This window comes from Pygocentrus nattereri, chromosome 2 (assembly GCF_015220715.1).
Source record: "Pygocentrus nattereri isolate fPygNat1 chromosome 2, fPygNat1.pri, whole genome shotgun sequence".
NCBI lineage: Eukaryota > Metazoa > Chordata > Actinopteri > Characiformes > Serrasalmidae > Pygocentrus > Pygocentrus nattereri.
In genome coordinates this window covers 55,759,717-55,779,434 of record NC_051212.1, presented here as the reverse complement: position 1 = coordinate 55,779,434, position 19,718 = coordinate 55,759,717, and the positions used below count along the sequence as shown (strand labels likewise).

Genomic DNA, 19,718 nt, shown 5'->3' with positions numbered 1-19,718 from the left:
TGTATGTAGATCGTATGTGTCTGTATGTAGACCGTATGTGTCTGTATGCAGACTGTCTCTCATGTCTCCTCTGTCCTTCTGTAGAGTGGCGAAGGAAGAAGCTCATAACCGAATGTCTGCGAACTCTCTGGCCATTGTGTTTGCTCCATGTGTTCTACGCTGCCCAGATGTGTCCGATCCGTTACTGAGCATGAAGGACCTGCCCAGGACCACACTGTGAGCTCCATTCACTGTCTTTAATAATATTATTATTAATATAATAATACTTTATATAATGTTATTCTTATTATTGTTAATAATAATATAGTTAAAACATAGGCATGAAGGACCTGCCCAGCACCGCACTCTGAGCTTCATATACTCTCATTCATAATAATAATCTGCCCCTGTCTCACCTAACACTGTGTTACCTGCTCCTGCTTCACCTGGTCCGGTCTACCTAACCCTGTCTCAAGTAACCTCGCCTCACCAGCCTCTATCCCACCTGCCTTGTCTCACCTAACACTGCCCCACCTGCCTGTCTCACCTAACCTTGCCTCACCTGCCCCTGCCTCTGCCTCACCTGCCTGTCTCACCTTGCTCTGCCTCACCTCACCCTGTCACACCTAACATTGTCTCACTTGCCTGCCTCACCTAACCCTGCCTCACCTTACTCTTTCTCACCTACCATTGTCTTACCTGCTCCTGCTTCACCTGCTCCTGTCTACCTAACCCTGTCTCACCTAACTCTGTCTCACCTGACTGTCTCACCTACACACTGTCCCACCTGCCCCTGTCTCACCTAACCTTACCTCACCTGCCTCTGTTCCTGCCTCGCCTAAACATGTCTCATCTGCCCCTGTCTCACCTAACATTGTCTTACCTGCCCCTGCTTCACCTCCTCCTGCCTCACCTAACACTGTCCCACCTGCCCTAGTCTCATCTAACCCTGCCTGTCTCTACCTGTCCCTGTCTCACCTGCCTTGTGTGGTGTGTATGTATGCATACTGTAATGCAGTCTGTGTGCTCTGATGATTGACAGGTGTTTGGAGATTCTGATCATGGAGCAGACCAGACGGTACGAGGAGAAGATGAAGGAGATCCAGCAGCTAGAGCACGCCGAGGCACTGGCCATCAAACAGCTCACACTGCAGAGGAAGAACACGGTCAGAGAACCTTATAGTGGAACAGAACCGCAGATAACGTAAAGGACGTAAATGGATGGAAATAAAAGACGACAGGAACAGAAAGACGATGAGAAACGTTCTTAAGAAGGTTTTAGCTGTGCTCCGGCGTTTAACATTGACATCGCTCTGCAGGTGCCATTCGCACGTTTCCCCCCCGATTGTCACCGAATGCTCAGGAACATGAAGTCATGGAGCCGAAGTACAATCTTTGCTATTTACTGGCTGAGACTGCTGCACGTTTTTACACAACTGCAGCTGGTTGGTGTTGTTAGGCTGCAGTCGTTATATAATAGTGTTGAAGAAATAGTGGCTTTACGTTCCCACCAGTCTAGCATTGTTCATATTCAGACTCGTGAACCTTGAGTGTGATATGACACACGACTTCAGTCTTTTTATAATAATTAAATGAAGTTCATCGTCGTAGTCGCCAAGACTGAAACTCATGGTCTGGTCTGTGACGCAGCTGTAGATGCTTTACACAAATACCGAATGAACATCTCCTCCGGTTGAGCTCTCGTTCTCACAGCAGAGGTGGAAGATCCAGATCCAGAAAGCAAAAATCCTTCCCAGGATTTTGTTCCAAAGGGCTGGCTTCTCTAGTTAGGTCAAACCACCAGCAGAGCTGTCTGGGCAGTTGGAAGAAAATCCTGGGAAGAATTTTTACTCTCTGGACCTGAATTCTCCACCTCTATCTCTCAGATACCGACAGCTTTAGAGGGAGGCAATGAAAACTGTTCCTCTGAAAGCGGCTGCAGCTGCCACTTTAAACCACAGACTGCACGTTAACATGGTTAGCGCTGAGATGCAGACAGATGTTCTGCACAAACTCATTTCCTCTCCTCGTCATCAGCTGGCAGACCACTGAAACTGAGATGAGGCTGTTTTTGCTTCAAACTCGAACACTTGAGTGAGCTGTACGCGTTCTACTCGCCATAGTAGTTGTTATTAGCAGAAGCAGAAGAAATTCAAGTTGGGAATTTTTAGCTTGTTTTTTTCCTTGACTTGGCAAGGCTGTTGTATGAAAGCAGTGGAAAGTCTGATGTGGTGCGTTACAGTGAATGAAGTGAATACTTGATTAGTGCTGTAACTCACTGATCGTTTCTTTTGTGTGTTCCGTTCCAGATTCTGGAGAACCCGAGGAGTGAACTGGACTCTTCTCCCATGGACAGTTTGGGCACTGAGGTGGAGAAGACCCTGAGAGAGCGGATTAAATCTATAAAGCTGGTGAAGTAAGTAGAGCTGCATCTCTTTATCTTTGATAAATCATGATGAAATGCAAAAGTGTGTGCTCCTCTGACCAAAAAACAGCAGTGGACAAAGAACACAAACCCTGTACCTGAGTTAATGTCGGACCCCCAGGGTAAAATATTACCCCAGTAAAAGTAGAAGTTCCTCCCTTTAGACCTCCACTGGAGTAAAAGTACTAAAGTATTTCCCTTCAAATGTACTTAAGTATAAAGTAAAAGTACTAAAAGAGTAATTCTGGCTCTGATGTCCTGTTATCATTTTTATAACCAGACTGGCTTCATGAACTCATTTCAGGTGAAAGTCCTCCAGCGTCTCTCTTGGTAAACCAGTCTTTTAATAGAAGGTCATTAATTAGTGACGCTGACGTCTATTAAAATGATCAGAAGCACAAAACACTGAAGGTAAACAGTTTCCATCAGGGAGAACCGAGTGGCTCTGAAATCACTTTTTACACACAAGCAAAGTTTCAGTTTCAGATTTATTTACAACTTAGTTCCAAGTTTAAGTTGAATAAAAACTGGCTTTAAACTCAGGATCACAGATGAGCTCCTTTACTATGTTGATCTGTAGGCGTCTGTTCATAAACATAAACCAGCCCAAACTCATTTACTATAAAATGAAATGGTGTTTGTAGAAATTCAGAAAAAAGCCGCGTCAGTCTCGACTGCATATGTGGACATATTTCTATATTGAGCTCTATTTACACAAAGTTAGGTTAGTTCATCATTTATGTTGAACAGACTCTCCCAAAGTTTTACGCTGCTGCGCTGACGTTGAACCGCGTGCTGCACTGGGTCGGTATGACCAACAGGTCAAAACCAGCTCTAAACAAAGTGACCGCTGGGCCCTGATTGGTGCTCTGGCTTTGCGCTTCTTTCGTTTTGACATGTTACGTTTTTATACACACAGAAACCAAAAGGAGCGACAGATTTCTCAAAATGTAGGAGGAAAAAGTCGATATTAGACTCTGAAATACACACTTCCTGCATATTTATGAATTTAAGATGTTGGAACAGAAAGTGTGGCGTGTGTAAAAGTGTGGGTGAAAGTTGAGAATAAGGGTCAGGAGAGGTACGATTGGTCCCCACTCCCGTCTCAGGATGAATATTCGGGCCGTGCTCGTCCTCTGGTGACCTGTTTCCCTTTTTCTGTCTGTTTCAGGGATAATCTGGCCCGCAGGCTGCCCGAGCTGGACCAGGACGCTTCAGACAACGAGACGCTGGACACTGAGTCCATGATCAGCTTGGAGTGCTCCCTGGACGACCACTTTGTGAGCTCGGTCTCGGAAGGTCAGTGACAGGTACAGACAGTTTCATGGTTTCATGCATGTGGGCTGCATGCTGTGGAGCAAAAGGAGGCTGCTGCGCTGCTGCCCGGGGGTCTGCCAGCCGGGGGTCTGCCAGCCGTGAGTCACCCGGCTGCTTTTGCAGTTGTTTTATTAAAGGTATAAATCAACAGTAATTCAACAGAACCTCCAGTTCTCCTCCTGATGTAGTTGGTCTTTTGCATGCTTAAAGGTTTCTTTGCATCCTGAAAGGGTTCTTTGGATTGATGCACACTTAAAGATGTTTCTTCCGGGGTTCTTTAGTACAGGAAATGGTTCTGTGTGACACCAAAAATGTCCTGTAACAAGGTCGACATCATAACAATAGGACTAACCCTATTCGTGCTATATAGAAACTTTTTCAAAAACCATGTACAGCAAGTTCTCCATCCATCCGAAAGAACCATTTAATCATGCAAAGGGTTCTTTAAGTGCTTGTGCTTCCCTATAGAACCATCTTTACTAAAGAACCCTTGAAGAACCCTCTTTAGGAGTGCAGAGTCCAGTGGTGGCGCTTTACACCCCTCCAGCCGACGCTTGGCATTGCGCATAGTGATCTTTAGGCTTGTGTGCTGCTGCTCAGCCATGGAGGCTCATTTCATGAAGCTCAGTTCTTCTGCCGATGTTGCTTCCAGAAGCAGTTTGGAGCTCTGTAGTGAGTGACGCAGCAGACGATGGGAGGTTTTTTTGCACTGTGAGTTTATGTGGCGTCTCATTTTGTGGCTAAGCTGTTTTTCACAATAATAGCACATACAGTTGTCTGGGGCAGATCTAGCAGGGCCGAAACTTTACTGACTGACTTGTGGCATCCAGTGACGGCGCCACATTCAAAGTCTCTGAGCTCTTAAAGCAAATAAAAGGCTGTGTGCTTGATTATATACACCTGTTAGCGATGGGCGTGGCTGAAACATCTCAACTCAATAACAGGCCTTTTCACAAGAAATGTAAGTGTGTAAAATCTGGGTAAAAACAAGTTCCGCTGGTGTCTTACGGACAGTTGCTGACCGCAGAAATACAGGCGTTCGTATCACTTCAGCTCACCACAGAAAGGAGAGTCACTTTATCCGTCATAGTTGCCAAGATTGGAATTCGAGGACATGTCTAGAACTGTTGGAGAACCAAACACACAACAATGTGGGAGTCCAGACTAAATAAAGGATATTAATGCTTAGTGGGGAAAAACCTTCACAGCTGTCGGAGCACAGCACCGTCAGCTACGTCTACAGAGCGATAAATCGATGGAGGTGAAAATAACTATAACCGATAGCTTCGCCATGTTCGCGCACACACACACACACACACACACACACACACACACACACACACACACATCCCAGCAGGGGGTGCCATTGGTCATCATGATCTGTAGCTCCACTGTAGACGTTTTCAACAATCACCAGCTCTGGTGGACGAACATCTCCTCCCGCTGAGCTCTCGCTCTCTCAGATACCGACAGCTTTAGAGGGAGGAGGTGAAAACTGTTCCACTGAAAGCGGCTGAAGCTGCAACTTTACAGCACAAACTGCAGGGTAACTGACACGGAGGGTCTTTTACTCCGTATGATGAAGTTTACTCTTTTACTAATTACTTCATTAATACTTTATTAATAACTCATTTCTCCTCTCCTCATCGTCAGCAGACAAACCACTGAAACTGGGATGAGGCTGTTTTTGCTTTAAGCTCGAATGCTTGAGTGAGCTGCACACGCTCTACTCATCGTAGTTATTGTCGTTGCTTTAGTGGAAGCAGCGTCACCTGCAGCGAGAACCTCCAGCTGAAAAATGTGGAAATGTGAAAAGGGCCTTTTAGGAGGGCTGTCCAACTACTTTTGGCCATATAGTGTATTTTTAATTCAGCCAGCAGGTGGCGCAGGTTTACACTTTCCCTCACCAAGTTCGCGTTACTTGTTAGTTACAGCGTAGAACTGAACTTCTTGGCTTTTGGGAAAAAATAGTGTAAATATGATGTTTTTGTTGTTTTTGTTTCATCAGTGGTTTAATGTTGTCGCAGCTCTGTTCTGCTGCTCTGCCCATGTTTGTGGTGCCTGCTTGCAGTTGTTTTCCGCTCGGCTCGTGTTCGCCTGAGGAGCTCCGAGATGGCCAGATTTGGAAAGAAAGCGTGGGAGGTCCAGCTGTGTCCAGGTCCCACGTGCCTAATCTAAAGTTTCTATTTCAGGCCTGAAGAGCGCGGCTTTACGGAGCGGGAGGCCAGAGGGACCGAGCAGGACGGACACTGAGGAGGAGAAGCAAGAACACGGACAGGGAGAGCGCATCACGTGTGCTGACCAGACCCGAGTCCGGCCGCTGTCGTCCGTCCACTCTGCAGTCAGGCAGGGTTCAGGCTCCAAAATCAGCGGGAACTTCTCCGACCTCGACATCCCGTTCATAGACGAGGATCTTTAACCCAGAATACTAACACTGAGCCTTAAAGGGCCCATTCCACGGAAAACTGAACTTTCTCACTGTCTTTTTAAATGATATATATATGCTGCCTGTTTTCTCTTCACTGTTTTTGTGATGTCACAAAACCCAGCATATTTACCCCCCCCCCCACTTATCCAGCCTACAGCAGTTTAGCTCACACTGAGGTCACAGTAGGAGCGTTTTATTCCGGACCCGCTTCACAAGTGAGGTCTGATCGGCAGCCAATCAGCGTGGAGCTCATTTACATATAGTCTTGTGCGAAAGTTTGGGCGCCCTGGTTGAATGTGTTTTTTTTGTACGTGTTGTGGAAAAAAAAAAAAGTAAACCCTCTGCACATTTTAACGCTCAACCACTGTTTATTTACTGGCTTGGACATGTTTGGGAGGAAAACTAAAGCATAAAATATTAATGTTACACTTTATTTTGTTTTATTTTTATTCCAGTATGTTAAATTAGCTAAAAATGCCACATTTAGAGTGAAGGGTAACGATGAGGCTGTGTATAAAGGTGTAGTAACAGAAACCGTCTGTTCATTCTCTAAAAAAAGATAAAAATGAGTTATGACTGTTTTTGAGAACACAAACTCAAAACATTAGGAGTGGTTGGAATTACAAAACAGGACGTTTACATATGGGAGAAATGCAGGATGTGGGGCCTAAAAGGAGAAGATGCTGCTGCTGAAACGATGCATGGATAAAAAAGAGAAAGACGATACCTCTCTTACCATTTGCATCTGTTTTACTGTAGGTGGCGCTGTCGGGGGGGGAAGCAGCGAGGCCATTTGAAGTCAGGTTGCGTTGGGCGAAGCCGTGAAACCACGCGATTTGGCAATCATGGATTTTGTAAGCAGATTCCAGAATCTGGGGATTTTGTAAGACTCTGCCTTCGTAGTTTAACACTGTGCCTTTACTCACTCCCACTAAACTGCATTCAGAATATAATAATACAGCCTGTATTATCTGTGCGTGGACTTACTGCCTTAATATTCACCTCTTCAGTGAAAAGGGAAGCGTGTGGGAGGCGTGCAGACGAGACACAAGGCACATTCACAGCATTACAGTAATCGCAGCCGCTGCGAATCAGGGAAACAATACTGTACAGAGAAAAAGGTCCATCAGTTAAACACTTACAGGCCGATTAGGGAGCGTAGTAGATTCCTGCATCACAGCCTGTAGATGATGGTGATCTCTGGCCCACTGTCGCATGAATTCCATACTCAAATGATTGTAAATAGCTGTGTTTTTTAAAGCTGTGATCTGTCACCTGTTCATAGGCGCTGCTCTGCTTGCTCGCTCGACATGTTCTGGAATCTGCGTCGTTACTTCTCAATCTCTGAGAGTAGATCATAGATAGTCATGTTCCCGTTGCTGATACTGACTGTTCTCCCTAGAAGGTTTAACCCAGAGCCTCTTCTGCACGACCTGCGGTTCCTCTTAATGCGCTGAGGTTTCATTAAAAAAGTTGATCCTGTCACCTGGAAAAGTTGCTGTATGTTGTTTTATGGAAAATAAAACCAAAAACGCCTCAATCTCATCTGCAACACAGACATAGACACTTTATTCACCATCCAGAACCACCAGAGAACCTACACGAGTCTTCTGAGCTTATCTGGAGTGTTGATGATGGAAAATGGTGCTGGAATGAAGAAGAGAGGACCAAAGAAACCCTGAAGGACCTGAGGAGATCGTCCAGCTTTGTGGGAGAAGACTGCTCACAGTTTTCGTGGCGAACGGAGGGCAAAAAGCAACAAATGCAGGGGTGCCAATAATTATGAAATTTCAGAACAGTGACATTTTTAAATTATTTCTTTTCTTTACATGATTTAATCTCATTAAACGGTTAATTTCATGCATATTTACTGTGTTCGACTGACTCTGTATCCATTTTCATCCATTTTCACTCATCAGTGTTCTCTCACTACATTACCCAGCATGCATTACACAAACAGGTCATACAATCACAGTAAACAGTCACGGATGTAAAAGCCGACAGCTACAAACGTGATGTTCTGCTTTCGCCAGCAAAACAAACCCTCACCAAAAAATATCTGAAAAACAGTTAAACGGGTATCCGCCCCACAGCCATTACCGTAATATACTGAGCCCACAAGTTACTATATTGAGGTCATGAATTACTATATTGAGGCAACAAGATTCTTTACTGAGATCCTGAATAATCATGTATAATAATGAGAATAAGAATATATTGTGCCCATGAGTTACAACCCCAACTGCAGTGAAGTTGGGACGTTGTGTAAACCATAAATAAAATCAGAATACGATGATCTGCAAATCCTTTTCAACCGATATTCAGTTGAATCCACTACAAAGACGACATATTTAATGTTCAAACAGATAAACTTTATTCTTTTTTGCAAATATTCACTAATTTTGAATTTGATGCCTGCAACATGTTCCAAAGAAGTTGGGACAGGGGCAACAAAAGACTGGGAAAGTTGAGGAATTCTCAAAAAACACCTGTTTGGAACATTCCACAGGTGAACAGGTTAATTGGAAACAGGTGAGTCATGATTGGGTATAAAGGGAGCATCCCTGAAAGGCTCAGTCGTTCACAAGCGAGGACGGGCGAGGTTCACCACTTAGTGAACAACTGCGTGAGCAAATAGTCCAACAGTTTAAGAGCAACGTTTCTCAACGTGCAACTGCAGGAATTTAGGGATTTCATCATCTAGAGTCCATAATATCATCAGAAGATTCAGAGAATCTGGAGAAATCTCTGCAGGTAAGACGATGCCGAGCCACATTCTGCACGTGTTACAACAGCGTGGCTTCGTAGTAAAAGAGTGCGGGTACTAGACTGACCTGCCTGCAGTCCAGACCGTCTCCCATTGAAAATGTGTGGCGCATTATGAAGCTCAAAATACGACAGCGAATTACTATACTATATACTATACTATACTACTATACAGTATACTATACTAAAGCCACAATTTGCTACATTAAGGCCACAAATTACTATATTTAGGTCATGAATACCTATATGGAGGCAATAATTTACCAACTATATTGAGGTCACAAATTAGAATACTGAGACCACAAATTGCTTTATTGAGGCCACAAGTTACTGTATTTGAGCTTAAATTGACTACATTGAAGCCACGATTTACTATGTTGAGCTCACAAATTGTGATCAACTTAACTCGTGGGTTCAATATAGTAACTTGTGGCCACACCTTACTAAAAAATAATCACCGTGCCACCTTAGGGGCTCCACTTTAGGGGCTCCACACAGAAAGGTTTTAACGAGATCTCCCATTAGCAGCAACGACAAAAGTCTATTTTTGTTTGTTTTATCTTGTTTTGTGTACCACATTATGCTAATGAGCATTGCTTTGGGGCGATGCCTTGCGACCAATCGAATCGCGCCGGCGAGCCTCTTCCTCCCGGGGCGGGCCAATCGGAGGGCGGCGCTGTGCATAACAAGCGGGTGAATTTGCATGAGGAGGAGAAAAGTCATTTAGCGGCGAAGCTAAGGGAGGCCCAGCGCTTAGCCGGCTAAGCTAAACCCCCCAAAACCTTCGGGCTTCAAGAATGGATATAAGTTAACGATGACTGGAGAGAAGAAGAAGAAGAAGCGGCTGAACCGCAGCATTCTTCTGGCCAAGAAAATCATCATCAAAGACGGAGGCAGCGTGAGTCAAAGCTTCTTTAGCTTTAGCGGCGAGCTAACGCTGTGTCAGCCGGCTAACGTTAGCCGTAGCTAACGTGCTACTTAGACAAACAGAGCGGCTGTTAAAACGCTCGCCAAAGTCCATCAAACGCGCTGTTTTACCTGCGGTGTCGCCTGAAATAAACGAGTCTTGTCAAAATAAAACGCCAAGCCAGCCCAGATAGCCTCTTAGCTCGCACGAAATCACTCGCCAGCTTCTTGTTCGAATCTCCCCGTTCCACCTTAAATGGTGCGGCTGTTGCATCCAGGAGCCTCAGGCGCCAGTATGCGCCCACTGCGCTGTTTAAGGTGGAACGGAAGAGTTCGAGCCAGAAGCTCACGGATAGCAAGCCAACTTCAGCCTCGTCGCGAAATACACATATGCTGGAGGTTCGTTTACTGTTTTCGTGCTCTAATTTTATTTAATTTGCCCCAGAAATGTGGGACCACGGCTAAGAAGACCCACAGTTATAGCTGTTATAACGCGGAATAGACTGGCTGTAACGTTATAGCGTTAAACACCCTGTTATTTAGCCTCTCTGAGTAACAGATGCTCGTTAAATCTAGTGTACAGTACAGTCGACGTGTGTTTATCTGGCGTGAAACTACAGAATATATTTCAGGTTATGTCCGTTTATTAGTCATGAGGTTAATACGAGACACTTGTTGTTGTTGTTGTTGTTGTTGTTGTTGTTGTTGTTGTTGTGTGGCAGTTGGTTCGGTTATGCTCAGAACTCCTGCTCTGGATGAGAGGGTAAATGAATCAGGTGGATTAATAATTACACACACTACAAACACTTTTCAAAGGCTGGTTCTTCCAGGGTTCTTTAGTAAGGACGCTTGAATGTTGAGTACATGACACAAGCTTGACATAACAGCGGAACCCTTTTTGGTGCATCTATATAGAACTACATACCTAAACCAGTCTGAAGAGCTGTTTCACCACGCAGACAGTTCTTTGAGTGCTTATGGTTCTATGTAGGTCCGTTTTCTTTACTAAAGAACCCTCTTTTTTTTTTTTTTTTTTTTAAGGATGTAGGTCCACGGTAGTGCCAGAACAGCGGAGTCGGAGCGGTCAAGGTTAAGGTGACTTTAATAAGTCATACTGAGAGAATAAGGGGAACTAAATATGCCATAATGCTTCGGGGGGGGGGAAGTCACGCCGCAGGGCCACAAACAGCTGTGGTCCGGAGTAAAGGCCCTAAAGCCGGACAACGTGGGGAAAAATGTCATTGCAGTAATTCAAGATGCTTTCGCGACACACAGCGCCTCAATATTATTTATTATACCTAATATTTCTGACACTGGGAGTTGGAGCAGAGGCCTCATTTAACCATCCTTTATATCGTGGGTCACTTTAAAGTTTGAAAATACACATTTTTAATCTTTTTTGCGGAATTTATGGATCATTTGAATTGAAAGGGTCAGTTTGACCCGCAACAGAAAAGATTTTCTTTGCATTTCTTTGTTTTGTATGTCAAACAGGCTGAAAAGGTCTAATGTGTTAAATATGTAGTTCACATGAAAAATAAAGTGTAAACATTATTATTTAATCAAAACATGAGAGAATTATTATAAGTAAGCTGTAATTTGTGAGGGGTGAAAGTTGACTGCAGTAAATATTGAATAAATAGATATTAGTTGAGCCTAAGAGACACACATATATATCAAAAACTACTTTCTGATGGTTGAACGGTTTGGGAGAAATTTTTCTGATCGATATTACGACGGCGATAATAAGTCCAGGCCTGTTATTCTGGCCCAGAAATCCAGAACATCCACTTTTCCTGGCTTAAGACTTGAACACTGAACATGCCAGACTGCCAGATGTGGTTGTGATGTCACAGCATATAGACGTTTGGTGGCTTCTGATTGGTCCAGCTCATCTGTAGGCAGTTTAGAAGCTCTACCGTTGGGTTAATGTCCCCCCAATTAAGACAGAACTGTTAATAAAAATTGTGACTTTGATATAAAAGCTATTAACCTTTCAGCCCAATTAGACAGGCAAGGGTCAGTTTGACTCAGCAAGGTTATTACTGAGCCAATAGGGCGTTAAATAATTGTCAGAAACTAATTTGAGTGATTTGTATTGAACACTTCTCTCAGTGCGCTGTGCTCAGGCCACTTGAACAGGACTCTCTGTAATAAACCGTGTAGTTGGGAGGTGTTGAGTGCTGGCGCTTTCCTCGATACGCTGGGAGAAACATATCGTGCTGTAATTTATCACAATAATGAGAAGTTTGGGCAAACTGCCCAGCCCTGTTAGGCCCCGTGTTATAGGTGTATTGTTATAGGTACTGAGCAAAGCTTTTTATTGTATGCTGCTTATTAACCCCCCCGTTAACCCCCCCACCCCCACCCCCATCTCTGGATCGACACCAGGTTGTTGTTCCTCCTCCTACAGAGGATTCGGTAGATGATTTATTCAGCGATCAAAGTCAAACGGTTCATTGACGCCTCACATGACCTGCTGTGAGTGAGAGGGACGGTCAGAAGCGCAGCGAAGTTGCCGCTCTGTGCTTTCTGACCGGACAGGTGACCGGACTGTGCAGTGTCCGCAGTTTGGGTTTAAGATGACATGCGTTATTGCCTTAAGCTGTTCTGTTAAGTGTAATGTTATTAGTCGTGTTCTGTACCGTTCTTCGCCCCTCGTCGCCACTGGTTGGAGAAAATCCAACCCTTTGTACCCGGTTCTCTTAATACGGTTCCCAGCATGCATTATGCAAATATGACTGTGATGTTTGGCCTCCTGGCATAAACATTTCAAACAGCACAACCTCGGTTATTTGCTCTAAAGTGCTGGTAAGTCCTCAGATGTTCGTCTCGCCCTCGAGGCGCGTCTTCAGGAGAGAAGTCCTGATATTTATGCAGTTAAATTGTGTGTTTAGTGTTCACTATTATATAATTACTAATTAGAAGCATGTAGAACAGCTCGATTGTCTCATGCTCGTCACTCGCGCTGCATCTCTGAGCGTCAGTTCAGTAAACACCACCGTCGTTCACGCTGTATCGATGACTTTCATTGTTTTGTCTGAGTGATACAGCTGACCGCCGGTGACGGACCACAGGTGGGGCTAGTGGACGCACAGGACCTGTCTAGCGGGCTGCTATGCTAAAGACTAAATCAAGTCTAAAGGCCTTTATTGCGCCGAGAGTCCGGCGGTTCCTCCACTATTTTAACGAACTTTCACAGTACACACAGTGCCGGGCGGGGGCGTTTGGGAGTGCCGGGCGGGGGCGTTTGGGGGTGCCGGGCGGGGGCTTTGTTTAAACTGCTGTAACGCAGCTCCAGGGCGTCAGTCCAGCTCCTGAAGTGCTCTGGGTGGTCAGATCTGTGTCTGTTCAAATGCATCTTGGCTGCGTTTCCACTCATTTTTATGTGGCCTAGTTCCTGATACTCAGGACTCCATGGCTTGACCACATGATTGTTTTCCTTCTGTAAGAGCGAGTGAGCTCACAGCAGGCGTGCTAGGCTGTTTGAAGCAGGTGGTGGTGGTGGTTGTGTGCTGGTGTCCTGTATGGACTCACCGTTCTCTCCCAGAAGCCTCGGTTTGCTCTGTTCTTACACGTGTATTTGTGCGTAGACAGGACCTAAAGACACTCCCTCTCTCAGCGCCTGCGATGACCAGGAAAAAAATGCCCCCGTGTTTATTATGAATTATCCAGTAGCTACTATGAAATATTCAGTAAGTACTTTATTCCATAACAGCTGGGCATTATTCCATAACAGCCGGGCGTTATTCCATAACAGCCGGGCATTATTCCGAGTCTACTGTAAAGCAGTTAGTGATATTATTCAGTAACTCCTATAATTGATGCTGTGAACAGGTAGGAGTTTTTATAATGTTTGTTGATGCTTTAATATTTAGTGTTGTACCAAAATTACTACTAACTTTTCCCACCACTGCCGTTTTCCCTGCCATCCCTGTCTGTCGTTAGCACGATAACGAGGTAATGGTGCTCTGTTTTGTGTCCGTTCAGCCGCAGGGGATTGGGGAGCCCAGTGTTTACCATGCGGTCGTGGTCATCTTCCTGGAGTTCTTCGCCTGGGGGCTGCTCACGACTCCGATGCTCACGGTAAAGCTACACACACTCACACACACTCAGGCTGAGACACCAGGTAGGTGTAGGTCACTACTCCTACTCCTAATAATGGTGATAATAATAATAATAATAATAATAATATAGTAGTAGTAGTACACATGCAGGCCTTACATCACCAAGCACAGAGCCAAGCATTGGATGCAGTGGTGTAAAGCGCCGGCACTGGACTCTGGATCAGTGAAGCCGTGTTCTGTGGAGTGAATCAGCTTCTCTATCCGTCAGTCTGATGGACGAGTCTGGGTTTGGCGAATGCCAGGAGAGCGTTACCTGCCTGACTGCACTGTGCCAGCTGCAAAGTTTGGTGGAGGTGGGATGATGCTATGGGGCTGTTCCTCAGGGGTTGGTCTTGAACCCTTAGTTCCAGTGAAGGGGAACCTTAATGACCAAAACGTTTTGGACAGTTGTACACTTCCAACTTTGTGGGAACAGTTTGGGGAAGAACCTTTCCTGTTCCAGCACGACTGAGCCCCCGTGACCCAAGCAGGGATGAACTATAACGAAGATTGTGAGCCAGACCCTCTCGTCCAGCATCGCTGCCCTCACAAATGCTCTTCTGGATGAGTGGACACCCATTCCCACAGACTCTCTCCAACATCTTGTAGAAGCTTTCCAGAACAGTGGAAGCTGTTGTAGCTCCAAAGGAGGACCAGCTCCATGTTGATGCCTATGGATTTAGAATGGGACTCCTGAAGGTGTCCCAGTACTTTTGTCCCTATAGTGCGTCTTTCAGTCCGTACAGTCATACGGTGCATATATGGAAACTGAACTGCGGAAACAGCCTGTTTGGAATTTGCTGTTTTGCTGCCCCACCCAACCACACTGACTGCTTTTCAGAGAGGCGCAATCAGATCGGCGCTCATTTACATATCAGTCTTAAAGGCACACTAACAAAAACGACCTCTTCAGATCTTGGGGATGAAGAGCGGTTGAAAAAGCGTCATGTAAGGACGAATTGCGACTGTTTTTGGTACATACGATCACACAGTGTTGTAAACGTAGGATATGGGCCCTTATCCTACGTTTCACCTTCTGTTCCCACCTGTATCAGCTCTGCTCTCTCAGAGACCCTCCGAGATGCCGTGACTTACTTCGCTGTGGAAGGAGAGTGAGTTATGATTTGCCCTTCACCCCGGCTGCATTATGAGTGAGCAGTGGAAGCCTGGACCACTTCGTGTCCGGTTAGCTTGAACTCTTACAGGCAGGTTCTGTTGCTGAATTATTGAAGCAGATTGAGAGCAGATAAATCAGCCGGTGTCATTCAGAAACACCGTGGTTCCTCTTTCAAGGGCCTGAATTCAAATAACAAATCACCAAACTTCATCCTCTCTTTGTAGACCTTTCTCACGGTCGCTGCGGCCGTAAATAGTAGCGTTATCAAACTTCCGCCTGCACCGTTTAACAGAGCAGCAGTGGACTGTCGCTGGTTTTCAGCCTCTCTCAAGTCTTTGGGCCTCCGTGCAGTGATAGTAGGGCAGTTGGTGTGTCTGGTACCTCCTCCAACATGGGCGGGACGACTAGTTTGACGTGGCTGAAGCAGGTTGCGCAAAACGTAAACATTTGAACTCCGTATGACCCTGTGCTCTGCCGCCTCGGGCTCTGTTTACCACTGTGCGGAGCTCAGAGGCAGCCTGGTAAACGTGCGGAGCGGCAGATGACTGGAGTTTCGCGAAGCGGAGAAGGAGTGGATCTTTATGGTGAACACCACGTCACACATCCCTTAACAGATCTGCACTCACTCTGCTTCATTTTGGAGGAAAAAGGCCGGGTTTAATTCTTCCTGCTCGGCCCATGTAAACATTAGCAGGTGCCTGTCTGCGTTAGGAACTGAAGCAGAGCTGGCGCCTACGTATCCGCCTATACCGCTCATCTTCGTCCAAAATAACGGACAAGAACATGATCAAACTTTTCAGTGGTGTAGTTCAGTGTAAAAGAGGATGCTGTAGTTTTAATGAATGAGGGGTTTAATGCAGTCTTGTAGGCTGTAACTTTAGTCTCCAGATGTTTGATTGAGCTTCATAACATTAACTAAAATAAACAAAAGCAACATTTTCTAATGAAATGATGTATTAAAAACCCACCGGAGACACCAAGCATCTCTGCAACTTCGCTCCATGCATTGTGGTGTTGATCCGAGTCCCTGTAATTTGGCAGGGATGGGTCAAAAAGGACCGGGAACCCTGATTCTGCAGTAATGAGCTTTTCCTCCATGCTGCACCGCAACGTTTGAACATGGAACGAATGTTTCATACTTTTTGCTTTGTGAACACGGGTCGCCCAAACACCAGCTACCGTCTGGTGGGGTAGACCCTTGACGAGATCATTGAAAATGAATGGGATGCATCAGCGTGCTGGAGCAGTGTCAATGCGGTGTCGTCTGGAGCAGTAGCTCCTGGTTAAAGTCTCTCAAGGTGAACAGGTGTGGAGTGAAGACCCAGACTGACTCAATCCAGCATCCCCCATGATTAAGGGACGCGAGACAGTGAACCCTGCCCGGGAGAGGGTTACCAGGACCTACCCCTGGAGCCAGGCCTGGGGGTAGTGCAGCTGCATTACCCAGCTGGGCTCAGCCCAAAAGGACAACGTGGGGGGACCGTCCAGCATGGGGCACCAGTGCAGTGCCGTGTAGGTGATGGGAGATGGCAGGGAGGTCCTTGGTGGTATGGACTGCTGTGGAGGAAACTGGATATAAGGACTAGTGAATGCTGATTTTGAAGCTTGAGATTTCAGAGAAGTCAGGAAAATGAGGTTCTCAGGGATGTAGGACCTTTAATGTCAAACACTGCGTGTTACCAGCACGTTCTACACGGCAGACAGCAAAGGTGGAGCGTCTACTGTGTGGTGCTTAAAAGTGAAGAAATTTCAGCATTCCAGCACCACTCCGTGTCAAGCTCTCTGTGTTGAGTTAGTGAAACCGTGTGGTCAGCAAAGCTAGACCTTAAACCAAAAAGGGGAAACTGAGAACCGTGAGTTTCCACAGCACCCTGAAGAAGTGAGTGGTTACAGCTCACGTCTGCAGCACAAGAGCCGTGTTACAGAACCAGCTCAACTCTGATCAGTTTAACCTCCATGACGACTTCAGTCCAGGCTGAGTTTAGTTCAGCATCTATTCCAGAATATCAGCTCCTCCCTTCACCAGCTCATCATCAACTCCAGATCAGAAAACGGCATCACACAAACATCCTGACTAGACTAGACCTCCTAAATCCTGTCCTAGCTTTAGGATGAACCCCAGCAGGGTCCTGACTCCTGTTTTAGGTCGGCTTCCCTACGCAGCCCTCTGTACATTGTTTTAATTGGCACTTTGACAGATTGGCGTGAACAGAAGGCTCCATTTGTTTTGGCAGGAGAAGTAGGAGCTGCGGTATCGGGCCGAGAGAGGAGTCTATCGTTTATCACCGCGTTCGGTTCCTGAGAAAGAGAAGCGAGCAGGTCAGGGAGAGACACGAGCTGGAGAGCCTTTCATTAACCTGCCTGTGTGTTTGTGTCTCAGGTGTTACACCAGACGTTTCCTCAGCACACGTTCCTGATGAACGGACTGATCCATGGAGTCAAGGTAGGATGCATCAGTGTCTCTCACCCTGCCTCGCGCTCTCTCGCTCTTTTTTTCTCTCTCTTGCACGCTCAGTCTCGCGCTCTCTCTCGCTCTTTTTTCTCTCTCTTGCACGCTCAGTCGCTTTTTTTTTTTTTTTTTTTTTTTTTTCTCTCTCGCACGCTCAGTCTCGCGCTCTCTCACTTTTTTTTTTCTCTCTCTCGCACGCTCAGTCTCGCGCTCTCTCACTTTTTTTTTTCTCTCTCGCACGCTCAGTCTCGCGCTCTCTCTCGCTCTTTTTTTCTCTCTTGCACGCTCAGTCTCGCGCTCTCTCTCGCTCTTTTTTTCTCTCTCTTGCACGCTCAGTCTCGCGCTATCTCTCGCTCTTTTTTTTCCTCTCTTGCACGCTCTCGCGCTCTCTCACTCTTTTTTTTTTTTCCTCTCTTGCATGCTCTCGCGCTCTCTCACTCTTTTTTTTTTTTTTTTTTTTTTTTTTTTTTCCTCTCTTGCATGCTCTCGCGCTCTCTCACTTTTTTTTTTTTTTTTTTTTCTTCTCTCTTGCACGCTCAGTCTCGCTCTGTCTCTCACTTTCATGCTCCTGCGCTCTGTCTCGCTCTCTCGCTCTGTCACTGTAATACATTAACCTCCCTTAGTTCACACACCATCTCACCAGTGTCACACAGAATCCCCTGATATTTCCTGTCTGATCAGTTGCTGTTCTAAACTGTCCTTTATGGTCAGAACATGACAAACACAGTGGGACATCTCAAATCTGTGATGGCAGAGCCATTTCATTGTGAAAGATCCGTGTCTGAACCTTTTACACTGAATGTGCACAGACTCCCACAGACTCACTCCAACATCTTGTAGAAAGCTTCCCAGAAGAGTGGAGGCTGTTGGAGCCTCAAACAGGGGACCAACTCCATATTAACAGCTATTGTTATGGAGCAAGACGTCCAATGAGCTCATGGGTGTGATGATCAGGTGTCCACATGCCACTGCGCATATGAGATGTAATCTGAGTGTTTGTTCTGCAGGGTCTCCTGTCGTTCCTCAGCGCTCCACTGATCGGTGCTCTTTCCGATGTTTGGGGTCGAAAGTCCTTCCTCCTGCTCACCGTCTTCTTCACCTGCGCCCCCATCCCCCTCATGAAGATCAGCCCATGGTGAGATACAGCAGCACAGCACGCACCCACACCTCGCTTTAGTCCTGGGAAGGAACCCGGCTGTGCTCGCTTTGTTTTATTATTTGGGCTACGTTCACACAGCAGGTAGAAGTGGCCCAGATCCAGTGTTTTTCTCTGTAGGGGTCACAGATTAGACGCTTTCATACGTGCTTCTGAAATCCGAAACGTGTCCAATCTGTGGCAGTGCGTCTCCGCCTGAACCACCAGATCAGAATTCATGCAGCTTTCGTCAGTCCAACTCAACAATCGCCATAATTTCGCGCTGCTGAGACTCAAACATCTGGGCTGTACAAAAGAATTTGAGACTCATCAAAAGCCTCCGCGTTTGAAGAGTTTCCGCACGAAATGAGCGAACCCGACCGAAGGAGCCTGAAACTGCAGCGTCAGAGAACAGTTTACAGAACCCGAGGATACGAACGAAAGAGGTGGCCGTGGCTGAGTAACGCCCCCTTTTTATGGCGACCTGGAACGTTCTGGGTGATGAGCTCAGCTGTCAACCTTTATAATCGCTCCTGTGATGCTGGTGAAGACGAAGCTGATCCCGCGGGAGCGACTGGCGTTCGTTGGCAGTTGTGATTGTTTACCTCTGGATGAGCCGCGTGACGCTCAGTTCCTTTGCGGTTTAGGAGCTGATCTGTTCGGACCAACGTCCCGTATAGATCACGTCTTAAAAGATAATCTGAACAGCCAAACAAACAAATCAGATTTGGTGAGAACCTGATTTGAGCCACTTTAACCTGCTGTGTGATCGTAACACACATTATTTCAACACCCGGCAGAGAGACGAGCGTCTCTGGACGTCTGATGTTGCTCAATTCCGCACGTTTGTCTTGCAGCACTTGCTGCTGTAGTTGATTGTAAAAAAAACACTTTTTTCACTTTCATGTTACAATTTGTGTACCCATGTACTTACAACCATTTCCTCATATTATTTATCTATCTATCTATCTATCTATCTATCTATCTATCTATCTATCTATCTATCTATCTATCTATCTATCTATCTATCTCCTGCACAGTCCAGCTGTACACAAAATGCTGTTTTGTAAAATCTCCCACATGAAACTGA

General features: G+C 45.9%; 2 protein-coding genes across 7 annotated transcripts in view; both read left to right on the top strand.

The window, feature by feature from the left end:
* Window positions 1-8,013, top strand: part of myo9b (myosin IXb) — an 81,121-nt gene extending 73,108 nt beyond the window's left edge. For 4 of the 5 annotated variants that reach the window (XM_037531164.1, XM_037531166.1, XM_037531172.1 and 1 more), the window contains 5 exons: window positions 85-216; window positions 1,022-1,145; window positions 2,289-2,395; window positions 3,576-3,703; window positions 5,914-8,013. In XM_037531164.1, the coding sequence (XP_037387061.1) occupies window positions 85-216; window positions 1,022-1,145; window positions 2,289-2,395; window positions 3,576-3,703; window positions 5,914-6,140 (718 nt within the window). In that variant the 3' untranslated portion in view covers window positions 6,141-8,013. Of the gene's footprint in view, window positions 1-84; window positions 217-1,021; window positions 1,146-2,288; window positions 2,396-3,575; window positions 3,715-5,913 lie in introns of all 5 variants that reach the window. The other variant, XM_037531173.1, reaches the window with a different exon arrangement.
* Window positions 8,014-9,606: 1,593 nt separating this feature from the next.
* Window positions 9,607-19,718, top strand: part of mfsd14a2 (major facilitator superfamily domain containing 14A2) — a 22,999-nt gene continuing 12,887 nt past the window's right edge. Inside the window, exons 1-4 of one of the 2 annotated variants that reach the window (XM_017686394.2) lie at window positions 9,607-9,813; window positions 13,812-13,907; window positions 17,425-17,487; window positions 18,501-18,628. In XM_017686394.2, coding sequence (XP_017541883.1) covers window positions 9,730-9,813; window positions 13,812-13,907; window positions 17,425-17,487; window positions 18,501-18,628 — 371 coding nt within the window. In that variant the 5' untranslated portion in view covers window positions 9,607-9,729. Of the gene's footprint in view, window positions 9,814-10,035; window positions 10,221-13,811; window positions 13,908-17,424; window positions 17,488-18,500; window positions 18,629-19,718 lie in introns of those variants that run through there. The other variant, XM_037531195.1, reaches the window with a different exon arrangement.